Source organism: Cyprinodon tularosa, unplaced genomic scaffold (genome assembly GCF_016077235.1).
Source record: "Cyprinodon tularosa strain WSP-4 unplaced genomic scaffold, ASM1607723v1 ctg25, whole genome shotgun sequence".
Classification (NCBI taxonomy): domain Eukaryota; kingdom Metazoa; phylum Chordata; class Actinopteri; order Cyprinodontiformes; family Cyprinodontidae; genus Cyprinodon; species Cyprinodon tularosa.
This window is the reverse complement of record NW_024038928.1, coordinates 220,417-242,204: the sequence shown is the minus strand read 5'-3', so window position 1 is coordinate 242,204 and position 21,788 is coordinate 220,417. Positions and strand designations below refer to the sequence as shown.

Sequence of the window (21,788 nt, the reverse complement as noted above, 5' to 3'; positions counted from 1 at the left end):
CAACGCCGCAGTGTTGTTCCAGTTGGTCAACGCTTAAGCCTAGATCCTCAGAGTAAATCTATGACTTTTGAATCCAGCTTGGATTCTAACCCCTGTGTCTGTTTTCCAGGAAACCTGTGCCTCCTCTGTGAAAGCTCTGGAAGAGCTAACCTGCCGAGCCGACCCTCTGAGCCAAACCTGAAGATTCACAGAGAACCTCCAAGCAGCTCTGGACTTGAGCTGGGTAACCCAAAGCCAAGGTCTGTTCTAAGTAGACGTGAGACGCTGAAGCAGCTACGGACTCTGCTGATGAACTCTTCTCCAGAACCAACAGTGACTCTCCCAAAGCTAACCTCAAGAACCCTCAAGGTACAATCAGTAGACTTCTGGAAATCAAACTTCTGTTGGCAACGCTAACTGAACTGTCTCTCACGCAGACTCCGGTGAACCAGAATCCAGGCCCCGAACCTGAACCAGAATATTCAGTGTGTTTGTGCAAAATAAAACTGTTAAACTTTCATCCTTGTGTCAGTCAGTGGTGTTCTGCATTCTTGGGTCGCTTTCAGTGAACCCATCATGACACAAACAATGAAAAATATAACTGTGAAAAAAATGACAAATGTGACATTAAAAAAATTAACCATTATTAGATAAAAAATAAAAATCTAAACCATGCTTTGAAAAAATAAACATTGAATAGTCAAAAACTTAAAAAATTAAGCTAGGAATAAAAAATAAAAAAAAATCCAAAATTAAGAAATGTTAAAATAAAGCTTTGAAAAATTAGAAATGTAAATAAAAAATGTAAATAAAATAAAACACTCCAGAATAAATAATTTGAAAATCAAATTTTGAAAACATGGACAAAAAACATGTCCAAAATCTGGACAGTAAAATACTCTTATATTTACTTTGTCAAATAAAACATAAAAAAATACAAGCTTTTAATTATTCAGAGGAAGCCTTGAGTTTAGCTCTACCCGATTGTTTTTATTTTTTTGTTCTATTCGTCCTGTAATTGTGGAAGCAACCTGGGTCGGCTCCTCAAGGGTTTTTCAGGTTTATATACATCTGATGCAGACACTTTATCTATTGTATATGATCCATCCATTATCTGACAGGCTTTTCCCAGTTGGGGGCGCGAGGGGTGCTGGTGCCTATCTCCAGCTGTCTACGGGCGAGAGGCGGGGTACAACCTGGACAAGTCGCAAGTCTATCGCAGCAGGGCAACACAGAGACAAACAGGAAATACAACCATTCACACACCTAAGGAGAATCTAGAAAATTCAATTAACCTAACGGTCATGTTTTTTGGACTGTGGGAGGAAGCCGGAGTACCCGGAGAGAACCCACGCATTCTCAGGGAGAACATACTGTGGGAGGAAGCCGGAGTACCCGGAGAGAACCCACGCATTCTCAGTGAGAACATGCAAACTCCATGCAGAAAGACCCTGGGACGGAAATCGAACCCAGAACCTTCTTGCTGCAAGGCAGCAGTGCCACCCACTGCTCAGCCCCATTGTATATAATGGTTTACAATACAAAAAAAGGAGAAAAAACTTAGAAGAAGAAGAAAGGAACTGCCTTGTTGCAGGAGTATGTCTCCATTGGTTGTAATGTCACTGCCTGTTTATGTATTTATTTATACACAAGTGAAGTTGATCTCCTGTATATAACTGTTATTTTCTCTTTTTTGTAAGAAAAAAGTCGAGGTTTCTCCTTGAAAATGTAAATTAATGTTTTTTGTTCAATAAAATAATAATGATTTTTAAAAGTTTAGCTCCAACCTTCGGGTTAGCCCCGCCCTCATATATGTTGCCGTGAGTTTAGCCCCGCCCCTCACACCTACGCGGTGTCAGCCAATAGCGCCTCGACAGAAGGCATCTGAGAGAAAACTGATTTCTTAAAAGTTCAGCTGCAGCATTAGACAGAGCGAATAACCATAAAGTTTTTATTCTCTTTTTTCTTTATAGTTTTTTTTTATCAATTGGCATTTTTTTTTATCTTTCAGTGTTTGATTTAGGATAAAATCTGCTTTTCAGTGCTCTCACTGAGGGAATGCAGCTTCTTTAAACTCAGTCAGCCTGCAGGTGCCTGCTGAATGTTTTATTTTATTATACTTCATTGATATTAATCAAACCATTTACATAAAAGAAAGAAAGAGCCCTTTGTTTCTTTATGTTGCTGTTTCGTAAGATGCAGAAACGGAAGCTGCTTTAGCGTTTCGTCTCTCTGGTTTCTTCCACCGCATCTCCGCTCCAGGTGGAACCGCCGCTTATGATGCAGTGCCGGGACGCCGCCGTGTCCTCCCTCAGCTGGGCGCTGCTGCTCGGCGGGTCGGCCTTCCTGCTGCAGCAGAGCCGCTGCAGTGGACCTTACGGCCGCTACGTAGAGGCGGGCAGCCGCTGCTGGCCCGCGGCGCTGGGCTGGTTCGTTCAGGAGGTTCCGGCTTTCCTGGTACCGCTTCTGCTGTGGATCTGCGGGGGACAGGAGAGCGGGACCGGGGGGACGCTGCTCCTCTGGACCTTCATGCTGCACTACTTCTACAGGTCAGGGTCAGCAGAGGCAAGGTGGGGGGAAGGTTCTGGTCCCTTCCGGATCACAGGGGTTCGGGGTGTTTGTGGTCGCATGAAGTCCAGGATCCGATCTAAAACCGGGATGTAGTTTTTAGTCTGGATGTTTGACACCTGCACACACACATGCGCGTTTTAGGTACTTACTGAGGACCGAGGCTGACTCTATATGGAAATCCCACCTGGTCCAAACAAAGTCCTCACTTCACTAGGAGAATACCAAACATATTTACAGTTTGTTAGTTTTCACCATAATATAAAAAAACAACATACGATTAGGTTTTTGTAAAATTATAAACTTGTACAAGATGAAAAAAAGCTGTTAAAAGTGCTCAAATTCTTTACTTTAATAACTTTACCTGCGGAAAAAAAAAAAAAAAACAATCCGACAGCTTATCTCTTAATTAGCAGATCTTATCTCGTACTTATAAGATTTTATCTCGTTATAAAAACATTTTTTCTTTCAGATTATTTCTCGTTATTATGAGATCTTTTCCCATAATTACGAGATACTGATCTCAATATTATGAGATAAAATAAGGTCTCGTAATTATGAGAAAAGATCTTTTAATTATGAGATAAAATACGTAATTGTGAGATATTATGTCATTATTAGGAGATCAGAAAGGACATTCATTGCTGTTAACCTGTTGAAAAAAAGTCTACTAATTGTACTGATTGAACTTCTAAAAGTACAGGTACTACTTTGTACTTCACTCAGGAGAGGATTTAAGAAATTTGGGGCCCTAGGCAAAGACACACAGGGGGCCCTCTGAATTAAGAAGACAACACATAAAACAGACCCATTATACAGATACGGAAATTTTAATAGAATAGACATCCATTATCAAGTGGGAATGCTTATGCATTCCCACTTATTGTTGTTCACTTTAAATTTTTCGGACTCTAACTAGTCCCGCAGTTTTCAACCGATTTCAACAATTTTGGTATCAAAACGTTCAGCTTGTTCAGGAGAATTGTGCTATGTCTTTTGGTAAAGATATTTTTTGTAGTTTTCGCGATATTCTGCTTTTTCTGCGTTTTTTTTGTCCCATTGAAATGCATGTAGAATTCTTAGATTTCAGCAAAATTCAGCTAAAACTTTATCATCTTCGACCTTTAACTACTTCAGCATACTTTCAGTTAGAAACACCATTCAACTTTTAAAATATTTCCGTATCTTTCTGCTATTACTGTTTAACTCAGCTTTTTTGCTAACTTATACAGTTTTGCTTCAGTGAAGCTTCAAACTTTAAAAGAAAATTTTAAGATTTTCAGATTTATAATGGAAGTCTATGGACGGAATTCTTCAACTGCTAGAGTGCGTGCTCTAGCTTTTGAGCTGTTCTGGTTTTTTAGAACAAATTGTTCTCACTCCCTCATTTTTCACTCAATTGAAATAAATTATACATGAAAATGTAGGGATTTTTGTCAGGATTCAGGAAATGTAACCCTCATTTGTGTGGCATCTACAGTTTTCCGACAGTTTGGCCCAGACCACGAAGAAGTCCACACTTCCCCAATAAAAATCCAATGAGAGACTTTCCAAAGATCACAAACAAAATCCAAAATGATACATATTTTCGTATCACTCCCATTTCTTAACTATTTGATGTACTATCATGAATCTTGGTATAGAACATCTTCAGAACCTTCTAGCACTCACATTTAAGGAATTTCTTCAATATCATTTATGGTTTAGCTGTTTAGCTAACTTTTTCGTGCATAGGAAAATGTTGATTCTGAGAAAAATCCTCAAACTCAGAAAATGCACATTTTTACATCATCACTGTGGCCAAATAGTTTTTAGTAGACACATGAAAGTTCGTACACTCGAAGCTGAAGGATGGCTGATGTCCACGGTGAAAGAATCTTTTGAATACCTTTTACGGTTTTGGCTCACCACTCGTTTGTTCGGAGGGGAAGTTTTGCTTTTGACAGCTCACCTCTACCATGGAACTCCATGTTATTTAATGAGACCAGCAGTATTTACAAACCTTTATATTTCTCCTTCCCATTAAGGCTGTGAATGAGCTACAGCCATGAAAGTTATCCCAATCGGAGACAAAGGATAGCTGTCGCTTAGACTGAAAGAATTTTTTAGATACCATTTACGGTTTGTCTTCAGCACTCGTTTGTTCGGAGATGACATTCCCATTCAAAAAAGCCTGAGAGGAAAGGAATGAAAGTGAAGCGCATGTCTCTCTGTCACTGACAGGCTCGTTAAGCATCGTCAAGGTAACCGAGCTTCAAAGGGATTTTACCTCTGCCCCTTTAAACAGCACATTTTAATCTAATGGAGGGAGACAACACTGATTTAACATTTGGAAATGGATACAATATGACTACTGGCCATGACCCTTCCCTTCACACGCAACCCTGATAGACTTTCAAAATAAGACTCCGGGGACCCTACAAAATAAAAGCCCTTACATTAAACTCATTTTTTTCCCCCAAGCATATGCCTCAACATTATGACCCAAACTCAACGACTTTTTCAAAATTATACTCTAGGGGGTTTCAAAACACACCCCCCAGCAAATTTCAAAATAAAAGCCTCCAATTGCCACTTCATCTACTGCCCTAATAACAGGGAAAAAGAGTGATTTAAGGATTGAAAAGTCATCAAGTATCATTGCTGGGTCTGACCCTTTTCTCAACACACAACCCTGCTAGACTTTCAAAATAAGACTCCAGGGACCCAACACAATAAAAGCCTCTATGTTATACTCATGTATTAATTGATGCAAATGGCTCAGCATTATAACCCAAGCTCTACCAGCTTGATTGTATTAGACTCTAGGGACCTTTTCAAAATATACCCCAGAGCGAATTTCACTTAAAAGTCTCCCATTTACGCTCTTATACAGCATCTATTCACCCAATAACATGGAAAACCAGTGATTTCATATTTAGAAATGGATTCCATATCATTGCTGGGCATGACCCCTGTGTTAACACACATTCATGATAGACTTTTGAAATAAGACTAAAGGAACCCTACAAAATAAAAGCCTCTTCCTTACACACACTCATTCATTGTGCCGTATGGCTCGTAGCTATGACCCAAAGTCATCCAATTTCTTCAAATTACACTACCAAGGCCTGTTGACCACACACCTCAGTGCACACTTCTTAATAAGGCTCTAAGGTTTACACTGTAATAAAGAATCTGCTAACCTCATAACATGCAGCCTAAGCCTGCCAAGGGTGCTTTCATCACCACAGCGGCTCGTTACATGCAGGTTAGTTTTTTTTTGATAAATTCAGCTCCTTAAGTGGCATTATCTCTCTTTCTATAAGCTTCTCTCTCTGTCCTTCCTCTGCTTCTAATGGTCAGTCTTGCACATAGGTTTGTAGATTTTCAATCCTCAAATGATGACACTGTTTTCTTTATGCTGATCAACCAACACATTTTAAATCATTTTAAATTGTTTTGCCAAGTCTTGACATTTCCACATATGATTTCAAAATTTTGATACGTATTCAATACCATCTTCCTCAACATTTTATTTCCCATCCTTCAGCTACTACTTTTTTCTTCAACCAGATAAGATTAAAATTTTTCATTGTAATTTCTTTTCTGATTCAACTAATTTAATACTTTTCAGCCTATGTTGTGAACTTTGGCTTCATTCTGCTCTCTTTCTGGACAGGAATTAAGCCTGTCTGTTTGCTGCTAATTCATAACACGCCTGACATTTTTCTGGAAAGTAGGTGGCCCCCCTTCAAAATTTCTTTAGAACTTTTTCTAGAAACTTGGGAGACATTACATTTAGACCCTTCTACTGTCCACATTGAACACATTTTTTGATATCACATATGGTTTGGCTGTGCAGCTTTTAAGATGAGTCTGTTTCTGCCATTTTACTGCTAGATGATTCTACCCTACAAAATCTTCAGATGATTGTTTTCTGCAGTTTGAAGTTTCTGATGACTTCCTATCACATTTTCATACGTTCCTTAGCTAATTTGTGCTTCTTTTCCTTCTCGCAGTTTCTTTCGCTAATTTTTATTATTTCGTTTAGCAAAAAAAGCATTCCCACTTTGCTGTTTCTGTGAAACAGCTTTTTCTAGTTTGTTCTAGGTTTTGTCCCTCTTTTCTTGTCCCTTTCTTGTTGTTTTCCTCTCTGTTTTGTACTCAGCTGACTTTTCATGCTGTTTCAAAAGGAATGAAAGATTTTTTTCCAAGCTCACTGATTGCTCCTTCCTGTGTTTCCAAAAAGGCGACGGCAAAAGTAAATCTTCTGCGCCGCTAAGGTAGCTCTTCTCTGCTCGTCTCGAAGGGTTGGCCCCCCAAGACACACTTAATATAATAAGCGGAAGGAATTTTATCAAAAACATATTTAATGTGCACAAATAAGGAATAGCTGTATTAACCATACATGTAAAAGGAGCTCGGGGCCCTAAGCAACTGCCTATGTTTACCTAATGGTAAGACTGCTCCTGACTTCTCTACGAAAGTAAAGAGATTTTGTATACTTGTGCCTTAAAAGATACAAAATACATAAAAAAATTCTTTAAAAAAAACATTTATACACAAAAAGAATAGGTTAGCTTTCCTCTTTTTCTGTCAGTATTGGTAGAGAACATAAAAAATACTGACTCTGTCCAGTTTGTTTCTAAATCAACATTTCAGGCAGGATGATATATAGATTGATCCAATCAGAAGTCAATACTTTTAAATCTCTGGTATGTATAGAGTGGTTTTTGTTTCATTGTTGTTAAAAATAACACATTTTGTAAATGGCAATTTGAAATATATTGCAATAAGAAATTAAACTCATAAAATTATTTAGCTGTTTTCTAGAATAATTTTTTTTCCATACTATTTCATAAAAAAAGAATGTTTTATTTATTTTTTCATTCTTTTAAATTTCTAATTTTCAAATTGAGTTTTACAGATCACAGGCTCTACGTTAACAACAAATTTTTATTTGGCTAGAAGTAAAGAAAATGTGATGTATAAAACATAATTTGGAAAAAATGCATTTCCTAAAATTCAGTCTGAAAAACGTATATAAACTTACTTAAATATAAAAAGTTTTAAAAGGTAAAATATGTAAAATACATACAAAATACATAGAAAAATAATCTCAGAGAACCGTAAAGTTACTAGCTAAACCCCCTTTTTTATTCAAACTTTCTTCAAATTTTCATTTCTGGATTGCATTTATTTCAAATGCTACATTTACTAAATGTATTATTTGCAACAATACTGGAACATAATTGACTCCATATATTCTTGTATCCAACCTAAAAAACTGTGATGCATTTAAGGTACCTTTGTAGCGTGGGACATTATAACGTACAGCAATAAGAGATAAGAGGTTTGCGTTAAACAGTCTTTTAAAAATGCCTGCTCTTATTTTCTTTCTCATTTATAACTCATTTAGCAGCTGGTGAGTTTCAGGGAAACTGGATCATAAGTCAGAACCCAGTCGGGTTTGGGTCCAGCTCTTCAGTTTCAGTTGATTGTTTATATGACCAGAGCTTTAGATCAATAAAACACTCCATGGTTTTTAATCCTTCTAAAAGCTTATTCCATTTTAGTCTACATGTTTTGAAGACGATTGTCTTTTGTTCTTCAGGAGCTTTGTCTACTCCCCTTTGACCCGAGGCCGGCCGGTGCCGTTAAAGATCGTCTTCTCCGCTTTTATCTTCTGCTCGCTGAATGGCTTCCTGCAGGGACACCACCTGCTCCACTGTGCCAAGTTCCAGCCTGACTGGGTGACGAACGCTCGGATCTCTGCAGGTGAGTCACAGAAAGCTGCTCCCCGTCGACAGGAAGGGCTTTCCAAAGGTTTTTGGAACGTCAGAGGAAACTGCAGCCAGACTCCAAATGTTTGGGATCAGAACATCTTAAGAACACAGAGGACTTCTGTCTAGGGATGCACGATATAATCAGCCCCCTATCGGTATCGGCCTGTATCGGCCTTAAAACTGAATATCGGATATATCGGATATTTAACCCGATATTTGATCAGCTTCTGAGTTTCTAAAGTCTAAAAAATTAAAAATAAATACTACTTCTTCTTCCTCAAAAACGTTTTTTTAAAGACTTAAAAACTTCTAAAGACGAGGGAAAAAATATTGATACATTAAATTATCACAATATCTTCATATGCTGATATATTGCCATTTAAAAAGACCATATCAATCTCTTTTACTAATGAAATATTGCTATATGTCATCGTTATGCTACGAAATACCCCGAAAATTCATGAAATGTTGCCATATTTTTATATGTTGATATATTGACGCGGTATCGATCTATTTTACTAACAAAATCTCACAAGAATTTGCAAAATATCACGAGAGTTTGTAACAGAACGATGAAATTTCACGAGATTTTGAAAGTAAAATAGATCGATACTGCGTTTTTAAAAATCAATTTGATATCAGCATATGAAAATATATTTGAGTATATTATCTTTCAAAGTGTCAGAAATGGATAACAAAACTGCTATTTTCAATGACTACGTATTTTTGTCCAGCTTTAACATCGGTATCGATATCGGTTATCGGCTACATGAGTTTTAAAATATCGGCATATCGGATATCGGCCAAAATCCCAATATCATGCATCCCTACTTCTGTCTCTTTGTGGAAGAAAGGAGGTTGAGCTGAGGTAGTTTGAGTTAGTTGTATAGTTGTCGGAGTGTGAGGGGTGTCTGGGTTCTTACTAGTTTGACCCGGTTCCCCTGGGTTTAGTTGTTTCTGAAATTGCTAAAAAAAATTGAGAAGACGAATTGTACTTAAAGCTGGTTAGTGATACGAGACCTTCTGTTGGACCTAAAATCTCCTTTTACCTCTTTAAAGGGTTTCTGCTGTTTTTCATCGGTCTGATCATCAACATCCACAGCGACCACATTCTGCGAAACCTGAGGAACCCTGGGGAGATTGTCTACAGGATTCCTCGCGGTACAAACCCAATCAAAGACGCGATAGATCCACCAAAATCCTTCAGTCCTCTTCCTGTTGACCTGTTTCTGTCTTCCAGGAGGGATGTTTGAGTTCGTCTCTGGTGCTAACTTTTTCGGAGAGATCTTAGAGTGGTGTGGTTACGCTCTCGCCGCTTGGTCCTTACCAACCTTCGCCTTTGCCTTCTTCACCATCTGCTCGATTGGGCCCAGAGCCTACCATCACCACAGGTACCAGTCAGTCCAATCCCTCTACAGCGGTGGTCTTCAACAAGGGGTCCGCGACCCCTAGGGGGGGGAATAGGTACTGCATGGGGGTCGCAAAAGTTTTGGTTGATTAGACTTTTTTTATAATATTCCCCCTGCACACTGCAATAACAATCTAAAAATGAGTAAATATGTCTTAAATTAAGTGTATTTGCCCTTAATTTGAGCAGGTAAAATAGAACATTTGCCAATGGAATGAGTATTTTTACTCTTAAAATAAGACAATTAGATAATTTGCACTTGTAATAAGGCTATATATTTGTTTTTTCTTATTATAAATGTAAATTGTCTTGTTCCATTGGCAAAGTGTCTCACTTACCTCCTTAATTCAAGAAAAAATGCACTTATTTTAAGAAGAAATCACTTATTGAGATATGAATTTTTTGCAGTGCAATTTTTCCACTAATTGAAATGTCTTTAAATCCACATTAACATGAATTCAACACATTGAAGTAAACAGATAAATGGAGGCAGATGTCTTTTAGTCATCAATGCACACATTCAAGGACACACGGGAGCTCTTTCAAGCTGGGAACCATTTCATTTACAACACCCGTCCCATCAACCAGGAATCAGAATCAGAAATACTTTAATAATCCCAGGGAGAAATTACTTTCATTACATTACTTCATCTGTAATAGAGTGATTATACGACCAGTTTGATATAACACTATTTCATCCAATATTTGTAATTGGGGGGTCCCCGCTCCATCTCGCCATCAGTTTGGGGGTCCTTGGCCTGGAAAATGTTGCAGACCTCTGCTCTAGCTAATAAAGGATCAAGACTCCTCTGCTCTGATTGGCTCCATTTATTGGATACCTGCTTTATGCTGACAGTGGACAGAAGTACAAGAATAATTTCAAAGTCCTTCTAAGCTGTTCAAAAAGGAAAATGAACCAGCAAAACATCCATATTTTCCAAATAAATAACTAAAGACAGTTCAGATTTTCCTGAAGCTCTTGCTAATAAATATCCATGCCACTAAATTAAAGGTAGAGAGGACGATCTCCTCATGACTTCGAGTTCTGATTAGGTCATCTTGTCTATCCTTTGTCCAACATGCTGATCTTTGGGACATGCTTCTGCCATTCTTTGTATCTCCGCTGCTCTCAGCTCTAAGGCTGGACAACATGGCAAAACTTGAATCATGATGTATTTTCTAATTTCGATCCATGCAATATAGCTCAGATGTCGAGATAAACAATATAAAAGCCTAAGAAAAGCCATGCCAAACCTGTACAAAACTCTGAGCATTATTATGTCAAGTCCATGAAACTCCTCTAATATAACATTTTTGAAATTATTGTTTTATTTATTTTTTTTCTGGAGCTACAAGCTGAACAGATGAAGCACGCAATTTAACCAGGTAATTATCCCTCCCTCCTTGCATGTCTTGCCTCTTTTAGTTTCTGGTTGACTCTCATACTTTCAAAGAGACAAACTGACCTAAGTTTTGAAAAATAAAATAACAATGTTTGTAATAAATTAGCTAAAAAGCTAAAAACTAGATCTGAAAATTCAAACTAAAGTTCACCAGTTATATCTTAAAAAGCAATGCTTTTGATAAACTCTTATTGAAGCTCAGAGCTGGATTGGCCATTGGGCATAGAGGGCGACGCCCATTTTGAAGCCGACCTAAGTCATCATGTAATCAAAAATGTATTTATCAGAAATTACTTTATTAATCTATGTCAGATCATTTATCAATTTAACATATGAAAATGTAATTAAATTAATTAAATATAAATGATATCCACTCCAACAATGATACACAGAATGTCAATATTTCACTTTATGAGCTTTATCCTAGTTAAGTAACCTTTTTACCAAGTAGATTTTTTCTTTTTACTTTAGGATTATTATTTTCACTATGTATTTCCTCTTGAAACCACTAAACGCGTGTATATGTCCTCTGGTACGTTGCATGTCACCCCATAAATTAGATTAAATCATGTAGGGCTGCCATGTCCACAAAATACTTGGGATGCACGATATTGGGATTTTGGCCGATATGCCGATATTTTAAAACTCATGTAGCCGATAACCGATATCGATACCGATGTTAAAGCTGGACAAAAATAAGTAGTCATTGAAAATAGCAGTTTTGTTATCCATTTCTGACACTTTGAAAAATAATATACTCAAATATATTTTCATATGCTGATATCAAATTGATTTTTAAAAACGCGGTATCGATCTATTTTACTTTCAAAATCTCGTGAAATTTCATCGTTCTGTTACAAACTCTCGGGATATTTTGCAAATTCTTGTGAGATTTTGTTAGTAAAATAGATCGATACCGCGTCAATGTATCGACATATAAAAATATGGCAACATTTCATGAATTTTGGGGGGATTTCGTAGCATAACGATGACATATAGCAATATTTCATTAGTAAAAGAGATTGATATGGTGTTTTTAAATGGCAATATATCAGCATATGAAGATATTGTGATATTTTAATGTATCAATATTTTTTCCCTTGTCTTTAGAAATGTTTAAGTCTGTAAAAAAGACGTTTTTGAGGAAGAAGAAGAAGTAGTATTTTTTTTTTTTTTTTTTTAGACTTTAGAAACTTAGAAGCTGATCAAATATCGGGTTAAATATCGGTGGGGTGGCCGATGTCCGATATTCAGTTTTAAGGCCGATACAGGCCGATACCGATAGGGGGCTGATTATATCGTGCATCCCTACAAAATACCTGGGTCATTCCTTTGGACCCAGGTATTTTGTTTGTTTTTATTATCCTTTCAATTTTCTCCTCTCTATTCTTGTTCTCCTTTTAATTAAAGTTTACTTTTTGTTTTCCTTCCCTTCGTTTTTATTCAAAACTAGCCCTGTTTTTTCTTCTTTTTTTTTTTACCTGGGCATGGCGCGTTGAAAGCACAAGCCTTGCACCAAACATTTATCTGAGCAAAACACAACCCATAATGTCACAGTACAACTGCCTGTCAGAGGTGACTCATTTATCCTTTCCTCTTATTTGAAGGCTGATCTCAGCTTTTCTGTTCTGGTTAACTTTAAACTGCGTGCCCAACTGTTGCTTTACCAGCATCATGCTTCCTGTATGGTCTGCATGTTGCAACTTCTTTCTCTTTCATCAGACACTAAATTTGCTTGGCCGACTTCCGCATGGTACAGGTCATTCAAAACAGGGACATTAGGTCATTGGATCAATATATTTTTGTAGACTGCAGCAAATATCGAAATACCGGAAATGTCTTCGTTTGTTCGGAAGGAAGGAAGGAAGGAAGGAAGGAAGGAAGGAAGGAAAACAATTAAAATGTGAAATGAGTGATAAACTTCTACTTAAAGAGTATTAGTGCTGCCACCCCCTGGTTTAGAGGGGGATGTTTGTTCCATTGATGATGAATTGTCACTTCCACATGTGATCAACAAATCATCTTCTAGGGCAGGCCATGGCTAGCCTGGGTGCCATTCCGAACTTAGTCCCGCCCACAAAGTTTGAGGTCGGGAAGTTCGGTCTGGCATTGCTCAATAGTAGCGCGAGTATGCACGCACAATATCTGGCGGGCCAATCAAATTGTCGGGGCGGGCTTTATACGATGATGGACAGACGATCAATAAAAGAGGAACAGAGAAACGCGATCAAGGCTCATCTTCTTATTCTAGGCGTGCAACTGCACGCTTTGATTTTTTTTTGACAACAACTATGCGTCGCTTAACATACGTCACGCACTCCGTTGCTCTTATTGGTTGTAGGTCTATCCAATTGAGTGCAGAGGCATTTTTTTCCTGGTTCGTTCGAAACACGCCCCATAATCACAGCTCTATGGAGCAGAATCAGACTCATATTCTGACTAGAATTGAGTCGGACTACGTCAGGCTAGGCCATGGCCAACCCTGGCTCCCATCTGCCCCGCCCCTGTAAAAAGCCTATAAGTGATGATGGTGGACTTTAATTTAATGTTATGAGACAAACAAAAACAGGCCCACTGACAAAGGGGGACGAAGGCTGATGTGAACAGGTGAACGGCTGGAGACGTGTTTGCAGAAGAATCCGAGCAAATAGCAGCTAGAACCACTTCTGGGTCAGGATAATCTGCTACGATGAAGACTGAATAAATATTTCTAAAATGTTTTAAAGCCTGAAATTGCCAAAAATCTAATTTCTTCTGACTGAGAGGAAATAAAGTAAATAGTTTCTGAGTTTTTTCCTCTTTGAGGTTTGTAGATTTGCTCCTGGAGTTGTTCCAACTTTCATTAAAACTTCCCTCAGCTCTCACCCCAGGAGAACTCGGGCTGACCTGCTCTTTGCTGCTTCTGTTTTTTTCCAGAGATTATCAGCAAAGGTTTAAGGATTATCCCCGCTGCAGGAAAGCAGTCATTCCTTTCATTTTTTAAGGATGGAGGTCCAACAGGTAAGAACTGACAGCTTCCTATCCTGTCTGTATCACAGCCTCTGTACTCTGTACTTTTGTGCTCAGGATCATGTCCAGTGAAGCTAATTCTAGTTCTAGGTTTGATCTCAGGCTGGTTGGTAGTGTTTCTACTGCCACAGGCCTCAGAATGTCTAAGGCAATTTCTCACTTGGACTTCCAAAGTTAGAAATTGGAAGGAATTTGTGTTGGTCTAGTTGGTTAGAGCAGTGCGCTTTTGTTCTGAGAAGGTTGCAAGTACCCGGTTTGATCCCCACAGCCTGCAGTCTGGGTCTCTGAGCAAGACCCACACTGCTCCCTGGGTGCCGCACAATAGCAGCCAACTGCTCTCCAAGGGGTTGTGTTAAATGCAGACATCAATTTCTCCAATGTGAGATCAATAAAGTTCAATTATTATCATTATTATTATATCAAACTAAAGTGTAACTGTGCAAAAGGATCACTGCTGGATGCATGAACACAAAAGCTAATAGATAAAGCAAACCGAGATCCTCCTATCTTGATGTCATCACTTGTTTGTCTCACAGGAACTTAGAAAATCTTTATTCAGGAGCAATTTGTAAAAGAAAGAATCTATTGTTCGTTCAAACCTTGTTTATGTTTCCTTGGAGACCCAAACCAAAGGAGGGAGGCAGAGGTCAGGTTCAACGATGTGTGCTTAAATTCTCAGGGAAAAGACAATGCTGTATTAAGCCGTGCACTTTTATGGTTAAACTGATTCTAAATGCATTACAGCTTACTTTAAAAGCTTTCGATTTCTCAACTAGCAGAATAAGATCATGAACTTGTTAAGTATACATTGTTGAACAGTTCCATGATCATCCTCTATGATCGGCTCATTGTAATTGAAGGAATTCTTTAAAAGTCCAGGTTGGTGTGTGAGATCTGATTTCTGAGCGTCACTAACATCATATTGTTTTTCTTTCTATCTGTTCATGTTTTCAGCACACTCAGCTGCAGATATCATCAGATCACTTCCAGAAATGAAAAGGTCACCGAAGGTTCGGACAATGGAGCTCTTGCTTGATTTTATGATTATGTGTCCCTTTTCCTTTGTATAAAATCAGCCCTCTGTCCTTTTTACCAATTGGAACAAGTTGCGGTTTACAGGTTGTATTAGGGGGTTGCTTCCTGTTAGCTTTTGGATAATAGCTGACTAAACTTATTCTCTTATCTTTATCTTATTTCTCTGTCCTATTAGATGTCTCAGTTTAATAAAGAATAATTTTAATAAGAAGGGTTTAAAACTTTTATTTTTAAAAAATAAGTCTGAGGGTAGTTTACAAGGCAAATTCACGCTAATGTACTAAAACATTTCATAGGTTCTCTATCAGTTTCTCTATTTTTAACTCTGTTTATGCCTGAGTTTTGTCACATACTCTGTATGTCAGATATAGCTACTCCTCTGACTCTTAAAAGATAACGGTCCTTGTAATAAATGTAGTCAGCAGAGCCTTGGATGGTAGCTCCACATAGGAGCTCTCCAAAGAAGTGATTGTCGGATCCATATTCAGAAATGTGGCATTAAAGACATAAGTGACCATAATCAAATGTTTGTCAAGGGGCCGAAAGGGACTAAATCAAATCCTAGCTAACAAGGAAAAGTGTAAATGCAGTAAGATGGTTATCCATGTTGGTGGTAATGACTAACCTGACTCCGCCAGATGGATTTGCTCCGCATATCCATCTGGAAACCTTCTGTTGAAGTAATTTTGGGAAGGGGCGAAAATACTGGTTAGCTGATTGGCCTATGTTGGTGATAGACGGGCCAAATAAACCAATCAGATCAACGAAGCATATGACGTACTAACAGCCGGGCTACTCTTGCCGAAACCAGTCAGGAGAAGAGCAAAAACATATTTTCCTCTGAGAAAAGCCTCCAGAGCAGTGTTTTGCTCTTTTTTTTCAGTGAAGAAATACTTGCTCGATAGCCACGCTAACGCTAGTTTCATCGGCTGAAGCCGGCATGTTCTTTAGACTGAACTGTCGCGCTTCTCGTTGCATCACACCTCAACCCGCCTCAAAGCCAACGCTGATTGGACGTTCGTTTGGTGAACGGCTCCAAATTTTCTTTAACGGAGAGTCCCCAGACTGATGTGCGAGGGAAACCTTGAAAGCTCGCGAGATCAGGATGGTCTCACGAGGCTAGGTAATGACACCCTGCTTTGCCAGTTGGAGGTCACTGAAATGGTTTTGCTTTGTTGTATATGTTTGGAGAAAAATGGACTCCGTAATTTAGATGAGACTCCATCTAAACAGAAAATAAAAACAGTAAATGTGCTTCATTTAAGATTATGTCTCTTTTTTCTGAGACTTTGTTGGTTGTAACTTTATTAGTGATAATTAGATGTATGTATTTTGTTTCACAGAAACCTGGTTGAAGCAAGAGGATTACGGTAGAGCAAATCATTAAAATGTTCACATTCCCAAAAAAACTGGGTGAGGACGAGTAGCAGCAAACTGTAAGCCAATTTTTTGTGGGGATTTTGGTTACATTACAAGACAAAATCAGAAGTTTTAATTTTAAGCCTGGGAGTTTCCTATAATAACTAGTGCTATGTCTAGGTTTTTCTTCCAGCACAAAATCCAAGCAGTGTAAATTAAAGCTAAAATGGCGACTATAACCCACAAAGCATTGCAAATTCACTAACCCTTCGACCACCATATTTGTGGATTTTAGTAGTAGTTTTGAAACTGAAAGTAGTTGCCTAAATGCTGAAGGTGGTTAGCGTACCCAAAAATGGTACTTAAGAATATTACAACTTCATCATATTGTTACTCAAATAAAAGTAAAAAGTATGAAAAAGAGTATTTTGTAAACAGGTTACTTAAGAACTGAGTAATCTATTAACTATCCATTAACATAACAACTGATTTAATAGGTTTTTAGTTATAAAAAATACAAAATCAATATTTACAGTACATAAGAATAGGTTAAGTTACAGTGTACTGAATAGTTTATTTTCATTTAATCTCCAAATGACTCAGCAGACTCAACAGATGGAAAAATAAAATTTAACCAATAAGCTTTGTGTACAATTCAATTGTGTATATTTGATTAAGGCAAGCCTGTTTGCATTCAATGGTAAATTGAGTGAAGTAACTTGCAATGGATTGGAGTAGCCAGAAAGTTTAATCGATTAGTGATATGTAATAGTATTTTTACTCAAGTGAAAGTAAAAAGTACAATTCTGTAAAACTAGTCCTCAAAGTAATTTTTAAAACTTACTCAAGTAAATATAACTGAGTACATGTAACTATTTACTACCAACCTCTGCTAAATCCTCTTCCTCTCTCAAACCTACCTTATCTCTCCTGCTTGGCTGCTTTTTTTCTTCTTCTTTTTTGGAACCTCTCTTTGTATATCTTCCAAAACTTTGAAGTAAATAATGGATCTGATCAGCTTGTTTTTCAACGCGGCTGATAACATTTTTGCAATGAGGATACTTGGTGAAGGAGAGCCCTCTTACCCTGACGGAACATATGCTGGGGAAAGTGGAAGATAATTTGCCTGTCTATACTGCTTGTCAATAATGTTGGAGTGGATTATTTCTTGTAGGATTTCTGCTTATTTGACGTGGTGAAAAACTGTTCTACTGTGAAATTCAAAAAGTACTGTCAGCCTTCCGTTCCTTGGTGATCCTGCCCTACTTCTGTGATGAAATATGCAGAGCTATCAGCATTCGGACGCTATAGGATCAAAAATCACAAAGTGGAGTCATTTTTGCTGAGGATTGCAGGCCAGTTGCAGTTCAACTGGAAATTGAATACATTTTGGAGAAGCTCACATTGCGCCCTACAGAGACAGAGTGTGAGATTTATTTATTTTTTTATCCTCTTCTACCCTCTATGTCTGCTATTATATTTCTGGCTGAAGCCTTGGGCACCTGTCTATGGAGGATAAAAAGTGCCAAAATTAAATAAATAAATACAGCATTGAATAAATGATTAAATGTGTCAATAATTAATTAACTGTGGAATTAAATAAATAAATGTGTCATTCATTAATTAAAACCACGTCACTAATATAAGGTGCCACAATTAAATAAATAAATACAGTGATAAACAATTAATTAAATGTGTAATTCATTAAATAAATAAGGAATTAAATATATAAATGTGTCATTAATTTGATAAAATACATCTTCATTTTATTAAAAAAATATATATAATTATTTCAGTGTGCATTTAATTATTTCATGGTCCTGTGTCGCAGTGCATCGAAACCATTAAAAGAATCTGTCAAACTCACCCATCAAAGTTAGGGGGCGGTTATCTAACACCTGATTGGTCACCCTGCACATTAAGGCGAAGCAAATCGATTCGCGTTAACCCCGGGGTTAACGCGAATCGAGTGCAGGGTGACCAAACAGAGATTAATTATGTTTTCCAATGCTGTAAACATTTGGATAATAAATTTAATCGATATATGTAAACATTTATTCCAACGAAAATGTGCGTCATAGCTATAGAGTGGCCATAGCCTGCAACACATGTCTCAGCGCGGTGCCTGCCAGGCAAAAAGAGCGGTGGGTGTGTCTCAGGCCATGGATCCCAAAGGGAAAAAAAGAAAGATACCTGATGAGAACAGGGGATCCCAAGAAGAAATGGGCCAAATAATTTGCTTTCATTATCAATGCGGAACGATTGTCTGCACTTTTGCTTTGGCACGAGAATTTGTTAAATGATAAAAATAGTAATTTGGAAAGGCATTTCCAGGGAAGGCTAAATAAGCAGCCGATCACAAAGTTGTGAGTGAGAGAAAGAATGCAAAGAAATTCTGGATTAATTAGAGGAGAGCAAAGATAGATTTAAGAATTGTATTGCATCTCTAAACTCCACTACTGTTGCTAGTTTTGTTTCAAGCATAAATAAATGTCCACAGATCAAACAGATAGCGCTCTGATGCAGGTAGGTGATCCCCCCCCCCCCCCCCAAATCCTTAAAATATAAATCACACCAAGGAACACTGGTGACGGAGGATATGGGATTTCAGGGTTAGAGAGCTCTGATCTGATGGATGTCAGTTCCTGCTTGGTTCCTCATGACTCAATCAACTCTAACAGAAACTCGTCCACCATAATAAGATTCATTTATCAAGTTTCTATAATTGCAAATAAACCTAGAGAGTGAGAGCGTTCACTGCTCCTCCATCACCTACTATGTGCTACTATGTGACATTTGCTCCAGGATAAACATTTAGTCATGAATGCTTATTATATATTTGACCCCACATAGTCCTTTTTTATAGTGGGATAATACACTTAGAGCCTGTGTTCAGACATGGGCAATGTGGAGTCAACAAGTCATCTCCATGTCATGTATTTGTTCTACCCGGCCACTGAAGCAGGTGAGTCCAATCTTCACCGTGAATTAACCTGTGCAGATTAGACTCACCTGGTTAATTGGTTGGGTAGATTGAATACATGACATGGAGATGACTTGTTGACTCCACATTGCCCATGTCTGCCTGTGTTGCAATACGAGGCTTACATAAAACTTTTACATTTTTGCGGCTCCAGACAGATTTGTTTTTTATTCTTTTGGTGCAATATGGCTTTTTGAGCAGTTTGGGTGGCTGACCCCTGGACTAACCTGTTGAGGGGGCTCCAAGTTATCTATGGATGCTTGTATCTTTTCAAAACGAATGTTTGCATCAGTTCTTTAAAAGGCTTGATATCCTAATGGGTTTTAAAATCAATGTCTAATAACTTCTTCACTAGAATAAATCAGACAGTCCTTAAAGGAATAGTACACCCAAAACATGATTAGCCTTCATTTTCTACTCACCCCCATGCTGAACATCACTCTGGAGTACTTTTTTGATATCTCAAATGCATCTGGAGATCTGGGAGGCTTCTTGCTGTCTGCTGACATTCAAATAATGGAGGTCTATGGTGCCCGAGGCAGAAAGGTCCATAAAAGTCCACAAAAAACGTGTCAATATTCCTCCATACTGCTCGTCCAATGTATTCCAAGTGTCCTGAGTGGGTAACGTCCATAATTTACTCGAAACGAAGTCATTTAGACAGAAACCTTGGTCTGCCGCGGTTTCCGTAGACTCGTGAACTCGCTTTTAGGAAATCCTATACACTACTGATTTATGCTCTAAAAACATTCTAAATGACTTTGTTTCGAGTAAATTATGGACGCTACCCACTCAGGACACTTGGAATACATTGGACGAGCAGCATGGAGGAATATTGACACTTTTTTGTGGACTTTTATGGACCTTTCTGTCTCGGGCGCCATAGACCTCCATTATTTGAATGTCAGCAGACAGCAAGAAGCCTCCCAGATCTCCAGATGCATTTGAGATATCAAAAAAGTACTCCAGAGTGTTGTTCAGCATGGGGGTGAGTAGAAAATGAAGGCTAATCATGTCTTGGGTGTACTATTCCTTTAAGAACTGTATTATCAATGGAAAAGTCTGGAGTGGAACCATTAGACCATTAGAGAGAATAATAAAACGACTGATGATTTTACACAATCTTCCAATTGTTTCCCGATTTAATACCAAAGCCATAATGTTCCAGTGTTAACGTGATCAACTGTTGTTCTATTGAATTTAAGTCTTGTTGAAATCCAACTTGAAAACAAAGCCTTCATCTCATTTAAGCCCTCTGCATCCAATTAGATTCATGACAAGCCTTATGTCATTATGAGAATAACGAGCCACAGAAGCTGCTGGGTTACAGCTGTAAGCTTTGCCTGATGAACACTTTTCCTTCTTCTCAGTGTTTGGAATTGTCATGAAGACAAATTAAATCTTCCACGTGAGGAACTTGATTAAATCGCCTCATTCTCAACATTTTTTGAAGTTAAGGGGGAATGTTTACCGCTAAAATAGTTCCAACTAAAGGTTTAAGTGTTAAACTCACTGAGGTGTGTTTGTTTAATGTCTATTTTATTTTTCTGATATTTTTCTTTATGAGCAGACGTTTATCCTAAAGACCAACTTATTCATTTTCTTTAATGTTTTATTTTTCTATTTTTAGAATGAGTTTTACAAATGGCATTTTGCAGGTCACATTTTGTTCTCTTCATTATAAGCCAACAACAAATGTTGACTGACAACTAAAATGTTCCAAAAAAGTAAAAAAATAAACCACTGGACCTTGTTTTCCAAGTTTAGAATGTTTCGTTATGTTTTTAAACTTGGAAAACAAAGTCAAGTTGGTTTTTATTTTACTTTTTTGGAATGACTATAACCTGGATGACTGAGAATCTTCACCAGCATACTAAAATGTCATTTATAATATCCATGCAGACAATGTGATCTGTAAAACACATTTAAATAGAACACAATTTGTAAATTTCAATCTGAAAAAATAAGAATAAAACATTTGAAGAAATTGAATATGAAAAAATGGTTTACAGGAATAAGATATGAATAAATATGAATATATATGAATATGAATAAAGATAATTGTTTCAAAAATAAAATCAGAGGAGACGGCAAAGGTACTCTCAAAGAGAGTTTCATTTCAGGAAAAACAAATTTAACTACCTTTTTACAAAACTATTTTTCCCGCAGTAACAATGAAACAAAATTCACTCAATAAAAAAAAAAAAAAAAAATCAACCTACTTCATTTTGAAGTGAAAACTTGCGTTTTAGAACCTTACCTTTATTTTGAAAGGA

The 21,788-nt window shown here is 37.6% G+C and overlaps 1 protein-coding gene across 2 annotated transcripts; it reads left to right on the top strand.

The window, feature by feature from the left end:
* The first annotated feature begins 1,852 nt into the window (after positions 1 to 1,852).
* srd5a2a (steroid-5-alpha-reductase, alpha polypeptide 2a) lies at positions 1,853 to 15,381 on the top strand. Of its 2 annotated transcripts, XR_005281043.1 has the most exons (7): positions 1,853 to 2,528; positions 8,144 to 8,307; positions 9,375 to 9,476; positions 9,556 to 9,706; positions 11,073 to 11,109; positions 14,043 to 14,126; positions 15,090 to 15,381. XR_005281043.1 is itself a non-coding variant. In XM_038288173.1 (6 exons), the coding sequence occupies exons 1-5, from the start codon at positions 2,257 to 2,259 to the stop codon at positions 14,107 to 14,109; spliced, it is 756 nt and encodes a 251-aa protein (XP_038144101.1). In that variant the 5' UTR covers positions 1,856 to 2,256; the 3' UTR covers positions 14,110 to 14,126; positions 15,090 to 15,381. The 2 variants fall into 2 exon arrangements, 1 of the variants encoding a protein (XP_038144101.1); XM_038288173.1 differs by lacking the exon at positions 11,073 to 11,109 and having other exon boundaries at positions 1,856 to 2,528.
* The last annotated feature ends 6,407 nt before the right edge of the window (positions 15,382 to 21,788 follow it).

Bases quoted from the DNA above. Each gene is read 5' to 3' on its own strand.
- srd5a2a (XM_038288173.1), top strand. From the start codon at position 2,257: ATGATGCAGTGCCGGGACGCCGCCGTGTCCTCCCTCAGCTGGGCGCTG. The intron at 2,529-8,143 runs GTCAGGGTCAGC...TTTGTTCTTCAG, and splicing joins ATGCTGCACTACTTCTACAG to GAGCTTTGTCTACTCCCCTT. The intron at 8,308-9,374 runs GTGAGTCACAGA...ACCTCTTTAAAG, and splicing joins GAACGCTCGGATCTCTGCAG to GGTTTCTGCTGTTTTTCATC.